Source organism: Triturus cristatus, chromosome 5_2 (genome assembly GCF_964204655.1).
Source record: "Triturus cristatus chromosome 5_2, aTriCri1.1, whole genome shotgun sequence".
NCBI classification, from domain to species: domain Eukaryota; kingdom Metazoa; phylum Chordata; class Amphibia; order Caudata; family Salamandridae; genus Triturus; species Triturus cristatus.
The window spans coordinates 22,455,662-22,483,135 of NC_140588.1; the positions used below are offsets into that span (position 1 = coordinate 22,455,662).

Consider the following 27,474-nt stretch of genomic DNA (forward strand, 5'->3'; position numbering starts at 1 on the left):
GTGTGAAAGTTGTGTTCTGTGTTTATCAAGATGATCGCAAAAAGAGAAAACACAAGCACTGGAAAAACGTACGGGCCTCGGATTTAGAAACTGTTGTCTTTGCCAGTGACTTTTAGCGATGCTGTTCAGCATCGACAACAAGTGTTTCTTCTCCATACTGTGCAAAATGGGTACAAGAAAAAAAAAAATGATGGGCCCGCTTCTAGTGGCGGAGTCATTTTGTAGAGGAACCACGAATCAACAGGTGTGTGACATCTATTTTTTTATCCATCTGAGACAGATCAGTAAAAAAAAAAAAAAAGTTGACTGTACGCGTTTTTTTTTAAGCAGATTGGGTGGCAGAAATGTACGGCCTGGTGCTCTCCAAAAAAAGATTTAAATAAAATGAGGCCATGTGAGGGAGGCAATGGAGGAGTGGCTCGGGAAAGCAGGAGGGGAGGTTATAGTAACAAGCATTGGTAGCTGGGAATGCAAATTTGGAGGCTGCAGCGGGAGAGAGAGGTGGAGGGAATAGTGTGCACGCACGCGTGCACTGGCAAACAGAGTGAGTGGTGCGCAGCAGTGCATAAAGTAATCAGAAAGCTGGCAGCTGTGCACGTTCACACTCGCGTGAACGTAAGCATTAGGCCAGCAAAAGCCGGTGGGAAGCACTTTTAAACCCACTTACTAAACGTCGAGCAACAGCGCATGCGCTGCTGTAGGCTCGACCTAAAAACAACTAAAATATTAATAAATAATTATAATACATTTCAGTTCTTCCCTGACTTCAGCTCAGAGTTGGGGAGCCTGTGCTAACTTAACTCTAGACTTGGCCGGTCATTGAATAGAGCAATTGCCCTTGAATTAGAAAAGAGAGCACTAGAGCACTAGAAGGTCCTCCCAGATCATATTTTCCAGGACCATGCTGTAGCACAACAATCTCTGTTCTAATCCTTTCATTAATTTATAAAGGGTATGTTGTTTTGTGATAAGCTTACAAACCTCTTCCATTCACTTTTTTCCAGTATCTAACTGTTTGAATGCCAGGAAGCTTTCAGTAATTTCCTTCCGGAATCTCGGGCATATTATCAGCGGCCAGCGATAATTATCGCTGGCCGTGCTTAGCGATAATTTTGTTATCGCAGGCTATCGCTGGAATTTATCGCCCTGGTAGCGCGTTATTAACAACGCGTTTCTCCAGGGCGATAAAAATTTCAGAGATAGCGAGGTTATCGCCGTTTTGCAGGGAACATCGCTGGTTTTCCAGCGATGTTCCCTGCAAAACGGCGATAACCTTGCTGATACGACCCACAGGTTCGTATCAGCATAATCCACCCCAATGTTAGGGATAGGTAAGTCTGCATTTTAGCAGACGTTAGTTTTTGATGAACACAGCGGTTTTCTCCAAAAACTAACGTGTGTTAAAATGCTGGGGCAGCCTTGTAAATTTCGCGATGTGAACATCAGCGATATTTACAAGGTTGTACTGCCCAGTGACGCCCACTTTGCATCTCATTAGAGATGCAAAGGGAGGCGTTGGGTAAAAGGGTGCTAACATGCGCTAATGCATGTTAGCACTCTCTTGTTAATAGGGCAATAGTTTTGTCTCCGCTTTTTTGGCTTTAAAGCCCTTGTAAATATGCCCCTCTCTACTTTTGTATATTTGCTTCCTTTGCGCAGTTCGTTATTAAATCTGGTACATAAATTGGCGGTTTTGACAGTGACAGTTGATAATATTGGTTTTGAAATAAATTGTCTTTGTTTTCTACTCCTCCAGTAAAACAAGTTTCCCAATTTGTCTCCAAAAAACATAACAAATATTATGTAATGTTGTCAATGAGCTGTATAAAATTGTGCACCTGCTGCCGGGGTTTATAAAGGCACTGCTGCAGGGTGTGGTGAGTAACTGTATCCTCCGTATCCCGCAAGCTCTTTCTTCTTTGCTGCAAGGCTTGCATATCCAGACACACGGGACTGGCATTTCCACTTCTACAACAAATAGTAGAAAACAGATATTTGTTTATTAATACATTAATCCATATTTTATTGTTTATCCGGTAAGAGAAGGTGTTAAATTAGTTTAATTCCAGAAGCACACTTAAGGTATTAAAGCAATCATTGCACGCGGAAAGATAATGACACATGACACCTGTATTACCCTCTTTTGATCATCGTATGCATCGTCTTTTCATTTCCCTAACCTACTTTTAATTCATAAAAATATGCATTTGGTTAGAATTTATTTATTCCTTACTTTACAGCCGCAGTACAGTATGGTGTCTACCCAGTACCTAATCTGAATGCATAATTAATGTTTAACAGACTTGACACTTGTTTGGTTGCATTATTTATTTATTTATTTATTCAATTCTATATAGTTCACTCATGGCCCTAGATCGTTAGGGCGGTGAAGAAGTCAGGTAACAGTCCTATCCAATCGATAACAACAAAATAAATATTATCACAAAACAATACCCATGTGTCCTTGCAGGTGAAGTAGGAGGCCACCAATATAGCCACCAGAAGGCCACCAATTAAAAACAGGTTAATAATGAACAAGAGGGACAGAACCACTTCAGCTGAAATGCTGAGATAATGGCACAGGGAACTTAGATGAAAGTAGAAAGCAAGAGGTAAAGAACTGTGTAAGGAGTTAAATCAGCCTCATGCATCAAGCCAAAATCCAGTCGGTAAAATACCGATTCGCTAATAGCTCCCGGTATTGAGTTAAAAATACCCAATCCCAATGCATCAACCCAAAAGCAAAAATCGCTATTTAAGGAATCCTTAAATAGCGATTCCTTAAATAGCGATAGCATTTAAGGAATCCTAAATTGAGATTCCTTAATTTAAGGAATCTCAATTTGGGATTCCTTAAATGCAATGCATGAAAGTTAAAAAATTAGCGAATTCGCTAATAGGGGGAGCAAATTACCATGAAGATGAACTGCATGGTAATTTGCTAAAAGTTTGAAAAATGCACTTTTGTGCATTTTTCAAAGTTTCATGTTGCGCACACACATGCCCTTAGAGCATGTGTGTGTGCAACATATGTGCACATATCAATTTCAGGGGTGCAATAGGGTGTCATTTTGACACCCTTGCACCCTTGAAATTGCATAAGCAATTTGCGAGAACCTACTGGTACTCGCTATTTGCTCATGCAATCTCCAATTCATTCCTATGGGCCTGGAGGCCCATAGGAATGATTGGGATGGCATTCCTTAATTGCTACTCGCAATTTGCTAGTAGCAATTAAGGAAAGTTAAGGAATCGCTATTTGAATAGCGATTCCTACATGCATAGCCTTTTGCTATTCCTTATTAGCGATTCCTTATTTTTCGCTAATAAGGAATCGCAAATGGCATTGTTGATGCATGTGCCCCCAAATGGCTAACGAGAAGAGAGAAAGCTGGAGATGAGGTCATGAGAAGAAAGAAAAGGTCTGTTTGTATGAAATTAGAGGATACTTAGAAAAAGAGGCAAGCATGGGATATGGAATGGGTATAGTCGGGCGATCTTAGTAGGAATTTGAATAAGAAGTAACATTTCAGATGCATTGAGCACTAAAGGCAGTTGCCGGTGGGTAACAGGGTCATTGAGGACTTAAATCGTAATCTCTTTGAAGCAATAGAAGTGGCAGATGAGACTCCGATAGCCTAGTCTCACTGTCAAAGAATGTTTGAGCAATTTCTTTCTTGAACACCAGCAGGCTAAGGAAGAGAAAGTCTGCACACCAGAAATGTTCAGCTTTACGGTTAAATACACAGTGGCAGTGTGTACGACTCTGTAGGTAATGCAGGTTGCCTGGAAGTATGCTGTGGCTTCAACAAGAAGTCAATGAAGCATTAGTAACACAGGAGGGATGTGATCATATTTTCTACTTCTGAAAACTAAGGGGCATATTTACAAATAATTGGTATAGGGCCGCGCAGCAAGTCATTTTGCTGTGCTGCCCTATGCCAATTCGAAAGGACAGGAATGAACCGTATTTACAAGATACGTTGCATTCCTGTCCTTTCAGCCAGCACTGGCACACAATCAGTAGCCGTGGGTCAATGCAGGCACCCTTGCACCACGGTGTCTGCATTGTTAGCATGACTGTGTTTGTGCAGGAAGGGACAGCACATCTCACATCTCATTGGGCCAAAAGGACGGATTGCAGACGTCAAGCCTATTTTTGGTGACTATCATATCTGTTTTGTCAGAGTTAAGGTTCAAATGGTTGCTGTTCATCCAATCCCGGATGAACAGCATGGTTTCTTGTAAATGTAATTTGGATTTAGGGGTATCGGCAATCATGAAGAGAGGTTGTATGCCATCAGCATAATTAAAAAGATTTACTTTTCTGTTTTTGAGAGAATGAATCAAAGGACGGATGTATAGATTAAAAAGATGAGGAGAGAGGGAGGAGCCCTGTGGCAACCCACAGTTTAATTGGGCCGCAGGAGAATTAAAGGGGAGAGTCTCACTGATTGAGATCTGTCCCTAAGAAAGGAGACAATCCAGTTGATGGCTGCAACCTGCAGTCCCACAGCCCTGACATGGTCAGCCAAAAGGATGTGGTTGACCGTGCCAAAGGCTGGCGACAGATCGAAGAGTACTAGGGTTTGAGTATTACCACCACCCATTTCCTTTTGCATGTCATCTACTACTGAAAGGATAACTTAAGACAAAATCCTAAACTTACTACCATTTTGGTATTCACAGAAGGCACTTACTCATTTTGGTATTCACAGAAGACACTTACTCATTTCGGTATTCTCAGAAGTTAGGAGTCCTAACTTTAGGACTCCTAAATGCCTTCTGTGAATACCGAAAGTCTTAAAGTGAATACCAAAATGAGTAAGTGCCTTCTGTGAATACCAACATGGTAGTAAGTTTAGGATTTTGTCTTAAGTTAGTTCTGTGAATCGGGCCCTTAGTATTTTACATCCAACCTGTGATTGGGTAATGACAACACTTTCCAATTTTTGTCAAGACACCATTCTCTTCGCATTATTACTGTCACTGATACTTACAGTCATAATATTTTAAATAATATATTTAAGACAATGACATATTCCAGATAGACTACGCAACATGGTGATAAATGATAACAGCACACCTACTTGAAGCGATCAGTAAATTGCGAAATACTTGTTGAGGAAAAGAGACAGACACAATTAATACGAAACATGTTTATTTTATTCATCATTGTATTTCGTTTTAATTTTATTCGTGTTTTTTTCTGCGGTGACACACCTTTAGTAGTTCCATTTTATCTTGCATTTGTCACAGGTACATTTTAATCACGACGAAGCACAATTCCTTCAGGTTTTATGTTTTTACAAGTCAATGGACGACACCCTTGAATTCCATTATTCACAGCTAATCGCCCTCGTCATACATGTAATAAGCACTTGCGTTGAGCAGTGCAGCTCGTAGTGGATAGTGCTGACTTTTTAAAACGTTTTGAAAGCTCCATATGATGTCCCTTTTCATGTCTAGTTTAATTGTATCTAAATTGCAACAACATTTAAGGGATGCAAACAAAAAACTTTCCTTAAGACTTTTCTCTCTTGTGTATAAAGCTGGTAGAAACATGTCTGCCACTAGACGGAGGCAAAACTACGTGTACGGCAAGGAGAGGACTTTTCCTTGTCCATCCAAAATAGGTAAAGCAGATCAAGCACTGATGAGCAACGGCTGAAAGTAAACATTTTAACAAGCCAGTGTGCTTGGTTGTTGGCGTTGCTCTGCCGAGCTTCAATTCGCATAGGGGAGGAGGTACCATCGCGTGCTATGCAAGAACGAGGACGGCCAACAGAAACTATCTGTTAGTAAAATCACCTCAGCTGAAACAGGCACCCAAAGGAGGGACAGTTGAGAGGAATAGACCAATAGAAGGCCAGCATTGTGGATTGGCACAAGAAAAAAACAATGGCAATTGGTGGGTTTGCCCAGAGCCCATAGAAGAGGATAAAACAGGTCGAACAGGCTCGACCTAACAAGAAAAAAACAACGACAATTGGTGGGTTTGCCCAGAGCCCATAGAAGAGGATACAACAGGTCGATCAAGCTCAACCTAACAAGAACAAGCATTGGCATAGCCAATAGGTCTCGCTTTGGGACCTTATAAGTGTCTAGACATGCAGCACATTATCCAGTGTGCTGCAACCGCATTTGTGATCTGGTAATATCAGGTGCGCAGAAGGATGGAAGGCCAGTTTTAGCCAAGTGCCACCTGTGACTCGCATAATGCCAATGCGGTGAGAGCCTAGGGAATGGTTTCCTTACAGTTTCGAACACCACCACATCGAGCAGGAAAGCATGGTCATAGCATGTAGCAGGAGAGGATGGGTCAACACAAAATCACGCAGGGTAGCTGCAAGAGGCTCCAAAGTGACTCTAGATGAGTTCAGCAGAGAAAGGGGAAGCACATTCCTCAAGGCTGAAGGGATACAGTGCCAACAGCTTGCCCAATCTGAGCGCACGGCGGGCTGCGGCACCAAACCTCTGTCCCCCCAGCAAAGAGGAAGATGGGGGTCCTGCTCACAACTGCAACCTAAGTCGCACCGCAGTCCCTGCAAGGCCACGTGGGCTCAGGTCTGTGATCGAACTTGACTGCATCAGAGCCGCATTCCCAGAACGGAGCCAGCTCTGCCCTCAACCTCTGCCCCACTGAATGGTGCTGCCTAGCTGACGTGTGTAGGAAGCTGGGTTTCTGTTGAAGTAACCACCCCACTCTTTGCCAGACTTCTGATGCACTTTGACTTGATGAGCCCTGGGTCTCTGCCAATCACGTTCCCAGGACCTATGTTCTTTCCCCAAAACTGTACCTTGTACCCCCAATTGGCACCTCTCTGGCCACATGTCAGTCCCTTGTAAAAAGTACCATGGGTACCAAGGGAAGGCCTTTAAGGGCTGCTGCACTTATTGTGCCACCCTTAGAGGCCCTGTACCTTTACACACACACACTGCCATTGCAGGCTGCGTGTTTTGGTGCAGAACAAAGTGAAGAGTCGACATGGCACACATCCCTGTGTGCCATGCCTATAACCCACTGCCCTGAAATGGATCAGTCACCCCTCTAGCTGGGTACACTATACCAGTGGTGAGGGTACAGGTGCATGAGCCCTGTACACTTATAGTGTCTAAGTCAATTCTTAGACATTGTAAGTGCAGGGCTGCCATTAAGAGTACATGGTGCTGGGGGTTTGTCCCCATTGAAAGCTAAAGGGCGCCCGATGCCAAAACAGCACTCTGCACCAGGCCGCCCCAGTGCCACTGAGGGTGCACGTTTTGTGCTGGTTTGAACCCCCATTTGCCCTGAGCCTAAGTCCAGGAGCTTTGATCCCACAACCCTGTGGCCTGCTCGTAAGCAGCCACCAACCGGAGGCCCCCTACCCCCACTGGAAAACATTGGGCCTCAGCACTCTGCACCTGACCGCCCTCGTGCCGCTGAGGGTGTAATGAGAGAGCATCCTTGACCCTAGGCGACCCCTGAGTCTAGCCCCAGAATACCAACTCCCACAACCGAATACTTACCTTTGAACCGATAACCCGATTTTCCTCCATAGGATAACATTGACTGGTTTTGTGTGGAGTTGGAAAATCTATAAAAGTCTTTAAAACTGTAACCAAATAACAAAAACGCCTTTACTTACCTGTGTACAGGAAATGTAAAGTGCAGTATCCAGGTATACTGCACTGTGTAAGAAAAGTAATCTTTAAAGTAATCTACTTGACATTCTACTAAAAAGCCAGTACAAAGTATATTTACAATATTTCAAAGCATTGCATTACTAATAGTTCTGCTGTAATCAAACCAAAAGTATATATACAACTGCAATACAAACTGTATTATTTCTGCAAAGTACTTATCACTTACCTGTGCCAGGCTTGCTTTGGTTCTAGGAAATAAAATAACGAAAAGAATATTTTTATACAAAACCAATTGGTCTGAAGTTCAGTCTTTGAGTGTGTGATCATCTGCTGATTGAGTGTGTAAAACAAATGCTTAACACTACCCTCTGATAAAGCCTTACTGCTCGCCCACACTACCACAAATGGAGAGTAAGGTTCTATCTACATTTACCTCTGCCTACCTTTGGGGTTTCACTGGACTGTGTGCACACTATGCCTTACTTTGGTATAGTATATAGAGAGCCAGCTTCCTACAACGTGTCCTGAGTCTAAATTGTGCCCGTGCACGGGAACCAGCTCCGTTTCTCAGCTGACACCATGCCAGATAGTTGACTCCCTTTGAAGCTATTTCTGATCATTGGAGGGGTGTGCCTTCTTCCTGGTGGAAAGAGCACTCTTTACACACCAGAATCAGACCCAGGACGACTGCACCATACAAGACGCTTTTCTCCTAGGAATTACCAATGTGGGGGAACCCTATTGCTACCGAGCTCCTTGCTGTGGCTGTCAAAACTGCAAGGGTTGACCGCCTATGACAATGTCCTCCGCCGCACTGTCAGTTTTTGTTCCCCCGGGGTCCCTTCCCCCACCCCGCCTCTATCTGCCATCTAGTCACCCACACATCTTCAGAAAACAATGGCGATCCTCACCAGCTCCACTTCACAAAGACAGAAAGAGGACTGGAATAGCCAGAGCGGCGGTTATCTTAGATTGGGCATAACAATTGAAAGAGTTCCTCTGAAACAAAAGAGATTTCCCCTACAGCCCCCCTTCATTTAAACTGAAAGAGTTCTGAATTAGCCACAGCAGCAGCAGTCTTTGATTGGACATACCTATAGGAAGGGAATCACAATTATTGTGAACCGAGAATCCAACAGCAGGTTGGGCACTCATCCATAACTGTAGACCAATCGCAATGGACCGCACACCGCTAGCCCCTCCTCCGGGTCGAGCTTTGAGCTGACGAGCTCCTGGACGACGCACCTGCGTGCCTGTGCGGGCACTGAGGCCCTTGACGGTTGCTTGGCGGCTCTCTCTTCTACCCCTGACTATTTTCTCTACTAAGGAGGGAAGTTATCCCGAAACCCGAGCCATGTCTTGGGTGATATTTTAAAACCCGGGACATGTATCGGGTCTAGAGATCATCAACAAGTACTCACTTGCACCCACTGGGGTGAACCACTCAAGAAACTTCATGTACCAGCTTCCCTTGGGGCGACCCGGAGGAGGAGCTAGTGGAGTGCGGTCCATTGCGTTTGTCACTCATCCATAACGTATTCTTTTTCAAAAGCGATGACCCTCGATGGGTCAACTTCCCATGAACGTCTATCCGGTTTCTGTTACACCCTCATCCCGATCAATTCCACATAAATAATAAATAAATAAATGACTGTAGGAAGCCGGCTCTTTATATGGTATGCCAAAAAGACTTATACAGTGCAAAGAGTCCAGGTATTCCCTTACTAGTGGACAGGGGCTTGCACTAGCAATCCCAAGGTGCGCTTATAGGGGTAGTGTGGTCGAGCAGCCTTAGGCTTATAAAGTCAATAAGTGATGCACACAACTCAATAAGGTGATCCACACCAATTTCATAAAAATAAAACATTTTTTTATAGAACTTTAGGCACCAAGATCATCCCGATCAGGTGGGTAGTTTTTAAACTAGCTGGTTTGAAGAAAACAGGTTTTTGATACTTTAAATCATAATTGAAGCACTTTGCACTAATGTTGACTTAGGATGAAAACATGTATTGCATTTGGGCACTCAACAGCAACTTATGAGACCCATCATCTGGACTTAAGCTGGGTATGGGGCAAGGTCCAAGGCAGCACCAACAGTTCACTTTGGGAAGCCCTGGGGCGGCTGACTGAAAGGGTGCCTTACAGCATCAGATGCCCCATTCAAATCTTTGGAGATCGATCCATGGAGGTGTGTGGCCATGATTGTGCCACACTGGATGCTTGTTTGCTGAGCACTGTGCTGGGCCAGCAGAGCACTATCCTGCAATTATCGTCCCCATCCCACCTGCTGCTGTGCCTACCTGCTGGTGAACTACATTGTCCCGATCACTTTGCTGCGGAGCCCCTGCACGAGACCGGGGGACCATTAGGTGCATCATTACAACGCAGATGCCAGAAGACTGAAATTGTAAAAAGAACAACAAATCTTTAGAGCTCACAGATTACTTTGCTAAGGTACCCTATATCGATTTGTTCACTATAGGGCAGGATCATTTTTAACAGTCACTGGGTCCACAATTACTGTTTTCACAGTGCACTAAAATGACACTGATGGTGTTAATCTACTATTGTTTTTTATTTGGGTCTTTATTCTTGCTATCTAAATCAAGGTGGTATGAGCACTGCACACTATGTGTGACTCTTTATCTTTTTCATGCTCTAGAGAACTTTGCATTATGTCAATATGGATGATTGCCTTTGGCCTTGATCAAATCTTAGGCTCCTGTTTCTCTTTGTTGCTCTAATGTACACAAATATTTTTTGTAGACATTGGTTCTTATCTATGGCATTTATTGCAGCCTTGAAAAAGTTTCATTGGAAACGAAACACGTGTCGGCTGCCGGTCCATCGCTGAAGTGAAAAGACTATACCAAGCTTACCAACATATATTGTTTGTCTTCAAATATAGCATCTCAATGTATTTGAATGATATGTATAGTACACTGAACAAAAAGTAATGTGTGATGCATACTTGTTGAACATAATTAAAAAAATTGTTATGCACAACTCAAAATTGAACTAAATTGAGTGCCGAGGTTTATCTTCAGTTTTTGATACACGCCCAAATGGGATGACTGCCTAGGCACGGAATGACCACCAGGCAGTGGATTATGGCCTTGGAGTGGGTGAAGCAAATTTCATGGAATACCAGTCTAAAATTCACTGTAGGAGAGTAGGATCTGCACTTATGTTGCCCCCACTTTTTTTCTGATGTTAACACTGGTTTCTGGCTATAGTCTGGCTGGGTCCCTGCTAATCAGGGCCCCAGTCTCTCTGTTCTCTCTAAACGACTTGGAGTGTATATTAGATGCACTAGTGATTGGATACTGTGGTACCTTATGAGCCCCTAGTATATGGTACCTTAGGTAACAAGGGCATAGGTACTTCACAGGCCTACCAAGGGCTGAAGCATGTATTATGCCACCCCTGGGAAGCAGACTAAATCTGACACCACAGGCCTGCTACTGCAGCCTGGGTAAGGTAGTGTTAGCACTCCTCACTGAGGTATAGGTTCCCTATATCTCACCATACACACACATATAAACCTAGCAGTCACCCCTAAGGCAGGCCCTATCAATCCTGAGGGCAGGGTGCTTGGTTTACAATGTGAGGGGGTGCCTCTACATGAGCAGGGCCCCTATGCAGCTGACAGAGTCTATTCTCTGTGGTTGTTTGTGGATGCGGTTAAACCATATACTCTTAAGTGCATTATAACCTAACGGTAAATGCTAACTTTGGAATGACTGCATCAAAACATGTTGTGTGGTGTGGGAGTATGATCCCACCCTTCTAGAGGGGAAGACATGTACCTACTGTGGAAACACGGTAGAAATCTGAAAGAGCCCTGGCATCACAAAATAGATGCCACCAGCACAGACACTGGGCTGCCCTCCTGCTGCTGACCGAAACTCACAGTGGAGGAGGCCCAACAATAGGTATCCTGTTACAGGGAGGTGTAACCACCTTCCAGACAGGATTTAGTGTATTGGGGCTGGGTGGGTGCGCTCCTAGAGTGCTTTGAAGTCCTGCACTGGGAGAGCAGTAGGCTCCTCTGTGCATATGCCAGCTCAAACCGGTTCAGGGGCTATCTGTCCCTGCTCTGGCACGAAACTGGAGAAAGGGAAGTGGGTGTAACCACCCAATCCCCTGACCCTCCCATAGGAGGGGTCATAGAGCTAGTCCCTCCCTTTCCTTTAGTATAAGATAGGGAAACCTTGCCATTGCAAACTAGATATCCCTGGACGACGCTCTACAAGAAGAATCCTGGCCCTTCGACGTTCCACTACCTTTGGAAGACTGAAGAATCTCCCTTGGAGTCAAGGAGTGACTCCCCTGCTTGGCAGGCACCACAAACTTGAATCAAGTATTATGCCACCCCTGGGAAGCAGACTAAATCTGACACCACAGGCCTGCTACTGCAGCCTGGGTGAGGTAGTGTTAGCACTCCTCACTGAGGTATAGGTTCCCTATTTCTCACCATACACACACATATAAACCTATCAGTCACCCCTAAGGCAGGCCCTATCAATCCTGAGGGCAATGCTCTACAAGACGAATCCTGGTCCTTCGACATTCCACTACCTTTGGAAGACTGAAGAATCTCCCTTGGAGTCAAGGAGTGACTCCCCTGCTTGGCAGGCACCAAAAACTTGAATCAACGGTCGCAAACTTTCCCGCTCCCGCTGGAGTCCGAAGTCCCTGCATCCCCAGAAGTGGATTTCCTGACTTCTCAATGGCCATTGTGAGTCCCCAGCAAAGCTGAGGCGAGTGGACCCCACGAGTGACGAGGAACAGCAATACCTGGGTACTGTGCACTATTGTCAAGTGCAACCCCTTCACGACGTTCTACAAACTTGTGCATTGGACCACGTGTGGCCCAAGCCTCCAGCAGGATTTCCACTGAAATCAGAGGCCTACCTTGTCCCGAGTGACCATGGGGTCATGTGAAGTGAATCCTCACGAGGCGTCTTTGTGATCCCTTGCCCATTGGCTTGTGTGTCCCCCAAAGACTTTCCCATCAAACCAAAGGGCTCCCCTGGTTGCTCCAGGCCTGGCCTGACATACTCTCACTGGGTGAGTCCCTCAGACCTTGCTGGTCTGCACCGCTGACTTTCTTCATTTTCCACAAGACTTGCTGTTGCCAAGGCTTGTTGGCTCCAATCCGGTTGCTGACACCTCAGTAAGTTGCAGACTTTGTGGGACACTCCGAATCCAGCTCCTGGTCATCATCAATGTCTTCTGGACCTCGTGGCTGAAGAGTCAAAACACCCTTGATCACCTGAAATCACCCGACGACTGTGGGCATCCATCTTCCTGGCCCCGGGTCATTGGCAAGTGACCTTGAACACTGTCCCTTCAGCTTTCAGGTCTTCTTCATTCTGAATCCAGCCTTGGATTCCACCGGACACTTCTCCAGTCTTCGCAAGCAGCAAATCTTCTTCGGCTTCCATTGAAAACGACGACGCGACCCGACACCAAAAGACACCTATGCAACCGGCTTCCCTGGGTGAGGTAACTTGTGCACTCCAGTGCTCCTGTGCGTGTTGGCCCTAGAATTACTTACCTTGTAAGTGGCTTGCTTGTAGACTCTCCCGAAGTACCCTAAAACTTTAAAATTCCATCCGCGACTTGCTCCATTGAAATCAATGGGGAACCCACGGCTGTGTTCTCACACTGCACGCGTCTCCTGTGAGTCCTTTACTTACCTGCCTTGGGTGGATTAGTGAAGCCCCAGCGATTCTACAGGCCCTAGGCCTTGTCCCCTTGCAAGTCGACATTCCTAAACCTCTTTTTTAGTATATGGTCTGGTACGCCCCTAGGGACCCAGCCATATTTGTGCTTAACTTATTGTGAAACGTTGATATTTGCATATGTTCTTGACTTCTAATCTCATAAAGAGATTAGTAGAGTGTGTATAGTAATAAATACATATATATTTGATATATATACCTGTGTGGTGTCATTTCATTTGGTAATTCAAGAGATTATAGGGTAAAACAAGCTGCTTTACATTCCTCTGAGGCTTAGCCTGAAGGCTGCTCTCCACAGCTACCACTAGGATTGCTTTCTTTAAAAGGTTGTCTTAAACCTATCTACCATAAGAGTCGAACTGGACTGGTGCAAGGTGGCCACTTTAAATAGTGACCAGCATATACCAGGCCAACTTCTCACATTCACTCAATTCAATTATTTGCATCAAACCTACCTTGCACTGCAACCTCAAAATATTTCTGACGGTGTACCCAGTATGCCCGAGATGTGACCACGCAGATGACACTTTATATAAATGGTCTGGGAATGCCCACCGCTGATGCGCACATGGATCCAGGTGATGGAACATGTGTTGACAGTGATAGATGCCCAGCTGTCATTGGACCCACTCCTTTGTCTCTTGGGGATCAGGAAATGCACCAAACGCACCAAACACTACCTGCAGCTAATCGATATGGCATTGGTCTTCTTTAAGCACTTAATTGCCATGGCCTGCCAGGCCTCTCATTCGCCCATAATCAAATTCTGGCTTCAGGTGACTCACAAATGGGCTCTACCAGAAGAGGATGCGATGATACATGATCGCAGGTTGCGACAGGGTAGGGAGGGAGCGGAGCAGCTATGATGTTATAAACCTACATTCTCAAATGGATCGACAGCCTGAATCCACCCTCCACCTAGGCTGAGTACCTCCCACAGTGTACTATGTGGATGATGAGATTGAGCCACTGGACAACCCACCCATTTACACACACATGCTTACCAGACATTATTGAGGACCCTGCACTCTCTGGGGTGGATTATGTAGTGGCTCACCCCTATCCCTTTCTCCACCTGGTGTGACCACTTGCCTATACCCTCAATGTTCGCAGTATACTTTTGCCACTCATTTTGCCGCACTGCAACTTAACTGCACATGGCAGCGCCAGGCAGAGGGTTTCAAAAGTCACTGGTTTGTTTTATTCTGTGATGCACACATTGGCTACCCCTGTACAAGACAGGTGCTGCACTGCATAGCTCTAGGTTAGCATCCTATTTGTCCCCTGAGCCCCACTACCCCTTTAAATCATTAAATGATCTGCTACCAGAATATTGTCAATGTATGCATGGTGGGATGTGTCCGTCTGTCCACTTTATGAAAATGTTTATTATTGTACTCTGTACAACTTGTGATTCCGGATTAAATGGCAATAAAGAAATGTAAAAAAAAATGGAGATCTGTCTGTTGGGAAAAAGACTGCAGGCACAGACTGGGGGATCAGTCAGGCTGAACCAACAGAGGGGCTCAACTCTTGCGATGCTCGGGGACACGGGATGCCTTTGGTCCTCTTCTCCAGGGGCCAGGGCGATGGGTTATAGAGGTTTCTTTAGGTTTCGGATTTTTGTCACTAGGACGCTTGCAGTAGAGGGAGATTGCAAACAGAGGCTGCAGGTGGCGTTGGGAAGGCCACAAAGGGCAAATTTAAGGTGGGCTTGTCCATGGAGGGCAGGGCCCAGGCTGGCACCATTGGCCAACTTTAGCTCGGGTTCAGAAGCACGGGTGAAGTGGTGTAATGCGGTGTCATGTTTCTGAGGTCCAGAGCACTCACAGTCTTCTTTGGGCTGCCTGCCAGAGGCAGGGAAGCAGCTCTGTTGCTCCACAGGAGTTCTTGAGTCTTTATTGTAAGCAGGCAGTCCTCCCAGGCTTTAGAGGCACAGCAGCTGAGCAGTTTTAACGGGAAACAGCAGACAGGCCGGCAGGGCTGCGGCCAAGTCTTTTGCTCTTCCTCGGACTTCTGCTTTCGCAGCTCTTCAGTGTCCTTCTTCTTCATAGGTCGTCAGAATATCTGGACCATGTCGGCACTGTTGGCTTTCTTCAGCTCGAGCTAGACGGCTGGGGTGCTTTCCAATGAGGTTTTAGCAGTCTTGGAGCCTCACAGCTCTGTCTCTGGTACCTGCAAGATGTAGGGGAACAGCTCCACTGTTACAAGGGAGCTCAGGAGTCTTTGGAAACGTGCTGCCAGTCCTCCCAGGATTTGGAGGATCAGCAGCTGTATGTTCCTCACTGGTGGTTTGGGCTCTGTTATTGTCTTGGTCAAGAAAAATAGGGGTGTACCGTTTTTTTACAATCCACCATCTGAAGGAACTATTTTACCGTCAAGCTTGTGTTAGTGATTGGTGTCATGCAGGCGGTAACCCCACCACCCGCATTTCTGGAAATGCCAGGTGAACCCCCATACAATGGAAACAATGGATTGATGCATTTTACACCTACTTAGGTGCTACAGGAGCACTTAGATTCTGAAATGAAAGAAGAAAATATCTTCTATTGGACGCTTTAGGGTTTGAAGGGAAGGCTATTTTAAAACATTTGCCTGAACCACTTGGTTGGCAGGGTGGGGGGAGGAGTTGAATGAATATCATATAACGGTTAAAAAACTCAGTGTTAGATTTGATACCCAGCCTTGTTTGATTGTTTTGTGTCAGAAATTATTTTTACGCACACAACATCCAGGTGAAGATGGTGATACATATAATACAGCATTGAGAAGCTTAGTAGCTGTATGTTGATTTGAAAACTTTGCAGATCAACTGGTAAGAGACCAATTTGTTTGCCCTGACAAAACTATTAAACAAAAACTGCTGTCAATGGGAAATACTACATTGGATGAGACGATCAAGGGAGGCAAGATGGCGGCGGCTTGACCGCTGCGAGAGTCACTCCCTGACCACCCTGTAAGATATCTCTAACAAACCCCTCTGTTTATGGCAGAATAATCATGGAGGAGTAAATGAAAGCAGTTTAATAACAGTGCTGGCTAAAATAAATTTCGAATAGCCTGGATCAGTGCTCAGCAACGCTTACCAGGGCTGTTCCGATGAGCAGCGAAGGTATTTTTCGGTGGCGTGTGGAGATTCGGGGCCGGAACGTATCTGTGGCAAGTGAAGGCTCTGCTGGCTGTGTCTGGTGCTGGGAGGCGTTCGAGAGGACAAGGTGCATGTGGGATGCCTCCACGGGCAAACCCCCAGCAAAAGAAGCAGCGACCAGAGCTAAGCCTATCCACGGTCCCAGAAAACCAGCTGGCTCAAAGGGGTTAGACGCTGTTCGCACGCTCAGCCTGGAGAGGGCGGAGAGTAATGGCAAAATACCCAGCAGTGAGCAGCACCACGGAGGTGATCCTGCAAGCAAACCCAAGACTCAGACGGTGCCAGGGATGTTCTCTGGAAGAGGGCTAAGCCGCAAAAAGGTAAAACCCCAACTAGGGATATGGCTGCCAACAAATCGGCTGGGGATGGAGATTTAGACTCCGGTACGTTAGAAAAAGATCTGCTTAAAACGTCTCTCGAGACTGTAATACTTGAAACCCCCATTGTAATATTTGGTGATTCCAATAAATCTACTATAGGACATAAAGAAGGATGCAGGCAGGAGGGTATGGAACATATCGATAAAGCTCAATCTGGCACAATGGAACTGGAGGAATGGTAGGAGCCGAAGGACTATACTACCGACATTCCCAGGGCTGGGGACAAAATCTTAGGTACTCCTGATGGCGGAATTTTTTTCTCCTTAACGGACGACTCGGATCATACTAACGTTAGTGATCCTGATAATACCAAACCCTTCGCTACAGGGGAGGACAGTGATAGCCCCCCTACAACAACAGATTATTTGAGGAGGGCTCAAAATCGCACAAAGAAAAGGAGCTTTACCGGTCTGGATAATAGAGGTTCTCATTCTGATACCAGCCAGGCTGGACATTTTCAATGGGACTACTCTGCCACTCAGTTGGAAACAGGTACTGAGGAAGGAAACATGAATGGGTCCCTGTTTAAAGATCTAAAGGCTACTGGGAGTAAGACAAACCCTGTTCCTTCTATGGGATTAATATATGCAACACTCAAGTCAATAGAGGTAGAAGCCCGTCAGGAGCACAAAAGGGCACAGCTTGCAAATAAAAAACTTCAGGGCGCGATCCGCAAGATGACAAAAGCCTGCTCAGAAATTGTGGCACGAACCACTGCCTTGGAGGAGCATGTGGTGGGACTTGAAGCCGGACTAGAGAGCACTGACCAAAAAGCAATAGCAAATGAAGCTAGAATGAGTGAAGTGCTCTGGAAGTTGGAGGAATCTGAAAACAGACAATGAAGAAATAATCTAAGACTGTTGGGTATAGAAGAAAATGCAGAAAGGAATGATATCCGCGGGTCCGTGCTGAAAGTTTTCAAATTGGCTTTCCCTCAACTATCACATTGGAATTGGGAAGCCGAGCTGCAGCGGATACATAGGTTTCCATTGATGTTAAAAAAAAGTAATGCTGGTAAAAACACGAAACCTCGAGCCATCCTAATTTTCTTTGGGAATTTTTTGTTGCGCCAAGCAATATTTGAAAGAGCTAGACCGGATGCAAAAATATCGGCCGAGGGACACTCTTTCTTCGTACGCCCGGATTTCTGCCACACAACAGTGGAAAGAAGGTGGAGGCTTCGCCAAATGATCAGCCCTTTTTAAAAAAAAGGCTGTGAGGTTTATCTAATGAACCCGGCACGCCTAAAGGTTATTTCTCAGGGAAACACTAGAGTATTTAATTCAGAGATCCAGGCTCAGAACTATCTACAGGAACTCACAGGTGGCTGAAGGAACCTATCCTAGCCAGTAAATGGATAGCTGACTCTGTATATACTGTGTTTCTGCTAAAAGACAATAACTACTTATAGTCTATAGGGTTCTTCTACATGGTTTTTTTTTCTGTATTGGTTTTTGAGTGACCTGGGAGCACAGCGGAATGCAGGAGGCATCACAAGGGTCTTCAGACCTTTTTTGCCTTAGTAAAGAGGGGGGAGGAAGGCTGGGGATGGGCTGGGGTTGGACCCAAAATGATACAAGTAGAGATTGCACGGTTTCTTTTCTCTTTTCTGCTCTTATTTATTTATTTTTTTTATTTGGGTTTTTTGTGTGGATTTTCTAGACATGTTAGATATGGGCCTCAGGATATTGGGACTCTATTATACCTTTGATGGGGAAACTTAGAATTGCTTCTATTAAATTTGTGGGCTAAATGATCCTGTTAAAAGACGAAGGATCTACCAGGATCTTCGGTTCCTGAGGGCAGATATTATATGCCTCCAAGAGACCCATATCGGTAGAAGTAAGGTTATGAAATTTGACGGGTATCAACTGATCTCTTGGACTACGCAGGAAGTTAGGACTAGAGGGGTGCAATAGTCGCCCGGTGGGGTCTTGCTAATTTTTCACGTTCTCTTATTGATAAATTTGGAAGATTGGTAATTTTACAATGTACAATAGATGACAATCTGTTTACACTCTGTTCGGTCTATGGACCTGTATTAGATGACCCATCAATGTTTAACTGGCTGAATATTGAACTAGTGAGGTGGCCCCTCCCAATTATTTTATGTGGGGACTTTAATATAAATATGAGCAGCTCGATTTCCTATCACCCCGAGATAGCGTATCAAGGGCGGAAGCCCAAAGTCTACAAATCTTTGTCCCAATTAAAAGTGTTTCATGGGCTATCGGATATATGGGCAAAACAAGAGGGAACTGACCCCGGATACACATATTTTTCTGCCCCTCATAAAACTCATGCAAGATTGGATTACTTATTTGTTTCTCAGTGGATGGTACAGGGCAGTAAAATTACCAAATTTCCGAGAATTATGTTTTGACCACAACCCTCTGGTACTGGAAGTCAATATTCAGAGGAAACCACAGGTAACGCGCTGGACATTTAACAGGGCTCTGTTAAATAACAGTGGCTATATACAACATATGGAGAGGTGGATCCCTAGGTTTATTGAGGAAAATCTGGGGAGCACTAGTATACAAATTGTTTGGGACACCTTAAAAGAGGGGATCAGGGGCGAGACGTCTAAATTTGGTTGGGAGGCACAAAAGAAGGAAAGGAATAGATTAAATGTACTATGCGAGGCACTAGGAAAGGCTGAAACCCATTTGGTAAAGGTTCTTTCTGAAGGGGGTGACTCAGGTAATGCTCAAGCAAGGATCACAATTGCTAAATCTGCAATTACCGAAATCTCACTCAATAAATCAGCGGGTAGATATCTTGCCTGGTGGAGTAAGCTCTATGAAAGTAACGAAAGGGTAGGTCATATGTTGGCAGTTCGTTCCAGAGAAAAGGAAATTTAAACAGGCATCACAGAAATCTTAGATCCCAATATTGGCCTAGTCCATGACCCAAAAGCCATATTATTGGCATTTCAAAAACTATATACAGAGGATGTAGAAGATAATTGGGGCGGGCTCAGAGGAGATCAAGAAATATCTTAATGAGATAAAATTAGAGCAGCTCACCCCCCCAGGAGAAAAAGAGGCCAGATGCATCAATTAGACCACAGGAAATTCAAATGGCCATTGAGTCTCTCCCATCTGGTAAAGCAGCTGGAACCAACGCTTTACCAGGTGAATTTTATAAAAAAATCCGGGGGCAACTAACTGCTTTGCTGTCAGAGATTTTTGACATAGTGCAAGCTGGCGAGACACCCCCTGATTCCTGGAAGGCTGCCATGATTGTTATTTTTTTTTAAAAAAGGTAAACCGGCAATTGAGCCAGGTTCATATAGACCTATAACACTGATCAATAGTGATACGAAAATACATTTAAAAATTCTTGCAAACAGATTGGCTACAGTGATCAAGAAGCTGGTTTCCTCACAACAACATGGCTTTGTTCCCGGCAGGGAAACCATTGATCACATTCGCCGAACTATTGCCTTTTTTGATTACACCAAGGTAACAGGAGACCCTATGGCTTTAATTCTTTTGGATGCAGAAATGGCATTCAATAGGGTCTCCTGGTCCTTTTTGTGGTCAATCATGGCAAATAATGGTCTAGGAGAAGGATTTATCAAGGCTATCCAAAGCATGTATAAAGAACCAACCGCAAGGGTAGCCGTGATGGGTGCCTCCTCGGGGTTAATAAAGATTTTGCGGGGCACGAGACAAGGATGTCCGTGCTCCCCTTTATTATTTCCATCTATATTGACCCATTAATTAGGAAAATAGCGGAAAATCAAAGAATTCAATCTGTTTATGCAAAAGGAGGGGAAACTAAAATTTTAGCATACGCAGATGACTTAGCTATAATTACACCCACCCCTCGCTCTGCTCTTTTGGAATTAAATAGTCTAACCAGTCAATTTGATAAAATCTCTGGTTATCATCTTAATGAGAACAAAACTCTAATCGTAATAAACGATAAAATCAATTGGGAAGATCATCGAATAGTTCAGAGTGCTAGATATCTGGGCGTAGAGATCAGCTCTAAAGTAGAAGATATTGTTGATACCAATTTGAAACCACTGATCCAGAAAATAAAGGTAGATTCTCACAGAATAAATAATTTACATCTTACATTAGTCGGGAGGAGTAATGTAATCAAAATGTTATTCCTACTCAAAGTCCTATACTATCTCAGAGCAATCCCGCTAGAGATTAATAAATCATGGTTTTTAAAGTTGAATCAACTGATTTCGTGGTTTTTATGGGTTGGACAGCATCCTTGCAGAGCTCTTAAATATATGACCTTAACTAGAGATCGTGGGGAGTGGGCTGGTGTGACATGCATTACTTTTTTCTTTTCGATCCAGTGAGATAGTAAATGTAATATACACACTTGACAGCTCTGCAACCCTCTACCCCCCTCTTTTCCATTTCTTCTGCCTTCTCTTTTTGGAATCTGTCATTCTATGTTTAGGAAACTTATGTATATAAATTTAATATGTTGATGTGCTATATTATTAATTGTTCTGTGCTAATTGTGTGGTTTTTATTGTCATGTATATATGTATGTACTATTTATGTGGGAATAATTCTTTGTGTTTGAGTATGTAGGCCATTGTGAAGAATTTGTGATTTTTTAAATGTTGGTTACGTATTGGTAATGTTATGTTCTGTTTATGATTGTTACAGCCCTGATGAAGTTCCCTTTTGGCACAACTGGGAATGAAACACGTTGGCTGTGTGCCGGTTTTAAAGACTGATTGAATAAAAGAAATATTTTTGGAATTACTGCTTATGTGTTTGACTTCGCAACGAGTGCACTATCTGCTTTCTCTTGAAAACTTTAGCTGTGACTTGCACCTTTGGACGACGGGTGCAGAAAGTGTTTGCACCACCCCTTAATTCATTGTACATGTGGATTGGTTGAGCTGGAACTTGGTCTGTCGTTTGTTCTTTATTTGTTCAGATATCCCTATGTATTCTCAGGAGAATTAGGAAAAATTCAGGGGTACACACATAAGATAATAGTGAAGGAAGGTGCACAACCAGTAAAACACAAACTCAGAAATGTACCTTTCAGTATATGGAAAGACTTTGAAAAGAAATTGTCACTTTAGTGAGAACTGGGATAATTGAACCAGTTGATTCAGCACTGTGGTTGTATCCATTAATGCTGGCTCGCAAGCAAAATGGGAAACTGGGAATTTGTGTAGACCTGTGCTTCTTAAATAAAGACATTTGGGAGGATTTGCATCCTTTACCCAATATTAACAAACTGTTGGCTAGCTTAAAAGGAGCAAAACTGTTCACAAAACTTGACTTAGCTTCGGGTTACCACCAGATTGAGCTGGAACCTGAATCAAGACATCTGACAGCGTTTGTCTGCCCTTTTGGTACTTTTCAGTATTGCTGTATACCTTTTGGTCTTGCCTCAGCGGCCTCAATCTTTCAACATACTATCGCAGACATGCTGAAAGGTACTGAAGGATTGTCCGTTTTCCACGATAATGTTTTGATTTTTGGACCAGATAGGCAAACGCATGATGTAATCCTGGATGAAGTATTCAAGAGGTTCCAGGAGAGAGATGTGGTATTGAGGAGAGATAAGTGTATTTTCCTCACCAATAAGGTTAAATATCTGGGGCATCTAGTTTCAAGTGATGGTATTACCCCAAAAACAAGTATGGTTGACTGCATTATCCAGACCAAGACACTTGTAGACAAAGTTGGAATGAAATCCTTCCTAGGGCTATGTGAATTGTATTTGAGATTTATTCAGAATTTTGCCAGCAAATTGAGACCATTGTCACGCATTCTTACAAAGGGAGTTGATTTTGTTTAGGATGCGGAATGTCAAGAGGAATATGAGTGGTTGAAAGGCCAGCTAGTTTCAGCTAAAGTGCTGAAGCATTATGACCCTGATCTACAGGGTGTCTTGACAGTCGATTCCAGCAATGTTAATGTGGGTGTGGTGCTCAGGCAAGAGGATGGTGGTGGAATGAGAACTATGGGTATGCTTCACGGGTGTTAACTGGTGCTGAGAAGCAGTATTCAGTGATTGAAAAATAATTGTTAGCCTGTTGGTGGGCAGTTAAGAGGATCAGGAATTATGTGTGGGGCAGGAAGTTAAGATTACAAAAAGATCACAAACCTTTGGGTTGTTTTTTTTAGTGGGAGGAATGCTAGAGGGTTTACCCCAAGTAATGCACGTCTATCGTCCAAACAGCTACAGTTTGACTTCACACCAGAATATATTCCTGGTAGTAGAAATGGCTGTTCAGACTATCTATCATGTATGTCAGAGTGCGTTGAAGAAGAAAGTAGTGTAGTAGATGAGGACTATGTGGACTGTTTGGTGGCTGCTGTTGACATACTGGATATGTGTGCCATTTCTGAAACGGAATGGCGGAAGGGAACTGAAGAAGATTCTGTCTTGCAAAGAGTCATGAAATATGTGGAATCAGGGTAGCCTTGTGAGAGGAATCTTGACTTTGATTTTAAGACTTTTGTAAAAGTGGTTGAAGAACTATCCATGGAGGATGGTTGGTGGAGGACGGTTTGTTGTTGTGGGTGGATACGTTGGTTCTGCCTGTTGTGGTAAGGAGGCCCATCATAGTGCGTGTCCATGAAGGTCATACAGGGGCTGCCATGACAAAGAAATGGGTGAGGTTATCTTTTTAGTGGTCTTCTATGGATAGAGAGATTGATAAGGTGGTCAAAGAATGTGTGATATGTGCCGGTTGTGACAAAACCATGAAGTTGTGTATTCCCCTCTCAATCCTATTAGTTTGCCAGCTGCACCCTGGGAAAAGTTAGGGATTGATATTGTGGGTTCTTTTCACGAACTGGCGCCTTCTTCCAAGTTTGCATTAGTCTTAATGGATAATGGCACAAAGTGGCCGGAAGTTAAGTTTGTGAAAGAGGCTACATCTGGAGTGGTTGTGGAATTTTTGAAAGATGTATTTTTAAAAGAAGGTTTTCGGTCCACTTTGGTTTCTGACAATGGGACACAGTTTGTGTCATGAGGTGTAGAGTTTCTCGAAAACTAGTGGTATTAAGCATTTTAAAAGCTTGCTGTACCATCCTCAAACCAATGGACTGGTAGAAAGGATGAATAGGGTGTTGGGAAAGTGTATACAGTGGGCTGTGAGTAATATGTGTTTGGTCTCCAATGCAGTAAGGACGATGCTATTGTTTTATCGTACAACTCCACACGCTTCTACTGGGGTGTCACCTTTTGAGTTATTGCACGGGTTCAGAGCCACTACAAGTTTTTGCCCAGTTTGGATGAACAAATGGGTGAAGCAGGGCAAATGGATGGATGGAAGTGTAAGGAGGCATGTGGAGGTTGGCAGGAAAAACAGTATTTCGATGCTAGAAACAAAATAAAAGAATGGGTAATTCAAGTTGGAGATACTGTACGTGTAAAGAAAGCTGGACATGTGAGAAAAGTTGGATCTAAGTTTGGACTGCCTGTTAAAGTGGTGGAATTAAAAGGGAATAGTGTGCGGCTAGAAGGAGGTCAATGGTGGAACAGCTTTAATTTGGCTAGAGTGGTCAATGGGAAACAAGATGGGTGTGCTAAGGATGTTTAATTTGCAAATGGCATGGATGAAGGGAAGTGAGGGTTCGGTGTAAGTCGCAGTACCAGGCCTAGGAGGCTTCTTGCACATTTATGATAATGATACTTGTGTGTGTGTTTTGGAGTGTCTTGTTTTTTCTTTAGGTTACTTTTGCAGGTAGGATTTATTATCTGTTCGGGTTATCATTACCTTTTATTTCCTATGCTCTCTAATGTTCTCCCCTCTTAGTACACATTTTGCTAATTGTTTAAAGTCATTTTCTTATATCCATTATGATGTTTGTAATTATGTTCATTGTAAATGCATTTGTGGTATTTTATCTTTTGCATTATAGTTGTGTTTTACTAGTGTGAATATTTCTTCATACTGTGTTGTGCTTTGTAAAGAGAAAACCCATGTAATACTTTAGTTGCAATGATAGAGCATTGAGCATGAAAGCTAGAATCTTGTCAAATGCAGTTGATGAAGGGATTCTGGCCTGGACGCTTCTCTGGTGGCTATATTTTACATGAACACTTTACCTCTCACTGCATGTTCATTTACCAAAGAGTTGCATCGCAATAGGGCGCAAGAGCGATGCAACTCTTATGTTAGATTTATGAAGCCATGAAAGGACACCTTGCATGGCCCTGAGTGGCATGATAAAGTTAGAGTAATGCAAAGCAGAGCAAATCACTGCGTTGCTTTATACTGCCCCAGAGAGGCGTTCCATAGGTGGAGCGTGGGTGTTCCCATGCATCCACCCATGGATTTTGGCACATTTCCAGATTTACCACCACTGGTAGACCTGGGTATGCATCAAAATACTACGCATCGCCAGGGAGGCGTAATGAGGAGAAATATTTTATGTGTGCTGCATTTTCGGTACACATAGAAAGAGGAAACCGCCTCAGGGGATTGTTTTTTGCAGGAAGATGTCCCTTCCTACACATAACAACCCTACTTACAATGCCAGCATCTTTGCAGCATGGTGCAAGGGTGCCTGCATTGGCACTAGGCAACAAAATGTGTGCCAGTGCAGGGAAAACACAGGAATATATTGTATTATGTTAAATACAGTACATTCCTGCCCTTTCCCTATCACTCAGTGCAGCTCAGCAAGGTGACTTGCTGCGCTGTGTGATTTTATTAATAAATATGCCTTTTAGAAACATAAAAGTGATCATAATGATTGATAGTCAAATTGACGATAATTTGCTATCTTGAGTGAGGCAAAAGAGAGAATCAACAAAAGGGTAACAATAAAGCTAATAGGAACAGTTAACTAGAATATAAAATGAGATGAACATCACATACAATTACATATAAATCAAGCAGCAGAGGAAACAATTATGAATATAATTTAGAGTATGAAATAAATTGCACAATATATAAAACAAAACACAAAATGAGCAGCAAGGGGGCCTATCAAAATAGGAGGCCAGATAGCTATAAAATAAAGTAACAGTTTAAAAACAGAAATAAAATGAAAATGTACACAATCCAACGGCCAGACAGTAAAATAGTAGGTGTGAAGATGTATAAAAGCAAAAGAGAGCGAAAATGATAAAGCAATAATAGGAACAGACAGTACTTAAGGAGCCAAGTTGGTCATAAATAAAACTTAAGAACGCATCAACTAGGATGGCTAGGCTGAGATACTTTATTCCCTATCTGAAAAGTGAATGACTATTAGGCCTGGGTGAAATTTTAATTGTGACGGAGTAATGTTGGTAATTTAGCTGTTCTCTTATGAGACAAATTTACCGAAAATGTAATAATGTCTATTTGCGTAATTATGAATAACCTGCCACATAAATCCTACCACAGGAGCACCAGAACAACAAATTTAGCAAGTGCGAGTGGCTGCTGCTCTTCTTGTCCTGTTGCATTTAGCTCTATTTTCTTAGCGCAGAATGCATGCATCCTCGGGTCATGACACAAGGGTGCATTTTGTGCTAAGAAAACAAAGCTAAACCTGGGTTATGCTCCTCGTGTATTTTGCATAATTCGCAAAATGTTACCATAATTTTGCATAATTATGCTTCCGCAAATTACGCAAGTTATGCCCAACCCTAATGATTATGGAACTGTCACTGTATACTTTCAGCTAACAGGCCGCTTCGTAGTCTTTTTTTCTTTAGAAGACTTTGGTTTCAGCAAGGTAAGTCCACTTGTTAATGTTTTTTTAGATCTTACCTGCAGACCGTTTTGGATGTCTGTTGTTGAAAGACCAGAAAAGAGTAAGTGCATTACTCCTGATTGGTTGTCTTCCTTGTCACTCTCCTCTGCTTCATTTTTTAGGTCTCGCAAAGAGCAGCGCATGCGCTGCCTCTCCGAGGCATTAAGTAATTAGTATGTTGGGTGAAACTCCACCCATTGCGTTTATATTTGTATTTTGGCTTGCCATTGGTTAAATCTGGCATTGCTCCTTTTATGTAGCTCATTGATTGGCTGGTGGTCTGAAACGTCACTTCCGTTTTCCTGCCGTTTTGCAGGAAGCAGCACTGACCAACTACAATGTAGTTCCACTGCTGGCTGTTATCGTTTCATTTAGGGACTACTTGTCTTATTTAGGCATCGGGCACGCACGCACGCCTGGGCAGGAAAAATAATGTTTTAATATTTACGGCGCGAAACGCTGACCCATGCCTTTCTTTTTATGGGTATTTGTTTAATACAATGGCGGCACCAGGGTCCAGGCAAACGCAGTCGCTCCGCCTACAGGTTCCACGGCGCTGTTCTGCAGAGGAACAACAGAGCTGTGGAATGCGCTGTCTTTTCGAGTGAACCAAGGTATCGTATTTGATAAATATTCCATTGTAGCCGCGAACCTTTCATGGATGTAGTAGCAGATAAAGGTTTGCCGGTGAATTACTTGAATGAAAGTGATGACTTTTTTGGATACATCATCTTTCATTTCTCCCCACACGTCTTCCAGTGTCGGGCAATTAAGCGCCGGGGGGGTGGAGCGGGGCACTGCTCATCTTGGTTACAACTATCTCCCGAGTTATACTAAAGTTCAGTGCTCCTCGTCTTTGCCGCTGG

The 27,474-nt window shown here is 43.7% G+C and overlaps 1 protein-coding gene across 2 annotated transcripts in view; it reads right to left on the minus strand.

Annotated features, from left to right (window-relative positions):
- SLC9A3 (solute carrier family 9 member A3) overlaps window positions 1-27,474 on the minus strand; it is an 840,704-nt gene that overhangs the window by 92,685 nt on the left and 720,545 nt on the right. For both annotated transcript variants that reach the window (XM_085606775.1, XM_085606776.1), the window contains exon 12: window positions 1,839-1,968. In XM_085606775.1, the coding sequence (XP_085462901.1) occupies window positions 1,839-1,968 (130 nt within the window). The remainder of the gene's footprint in view (window positions 1-1,838; window positions 1,969-27,474) is intronic.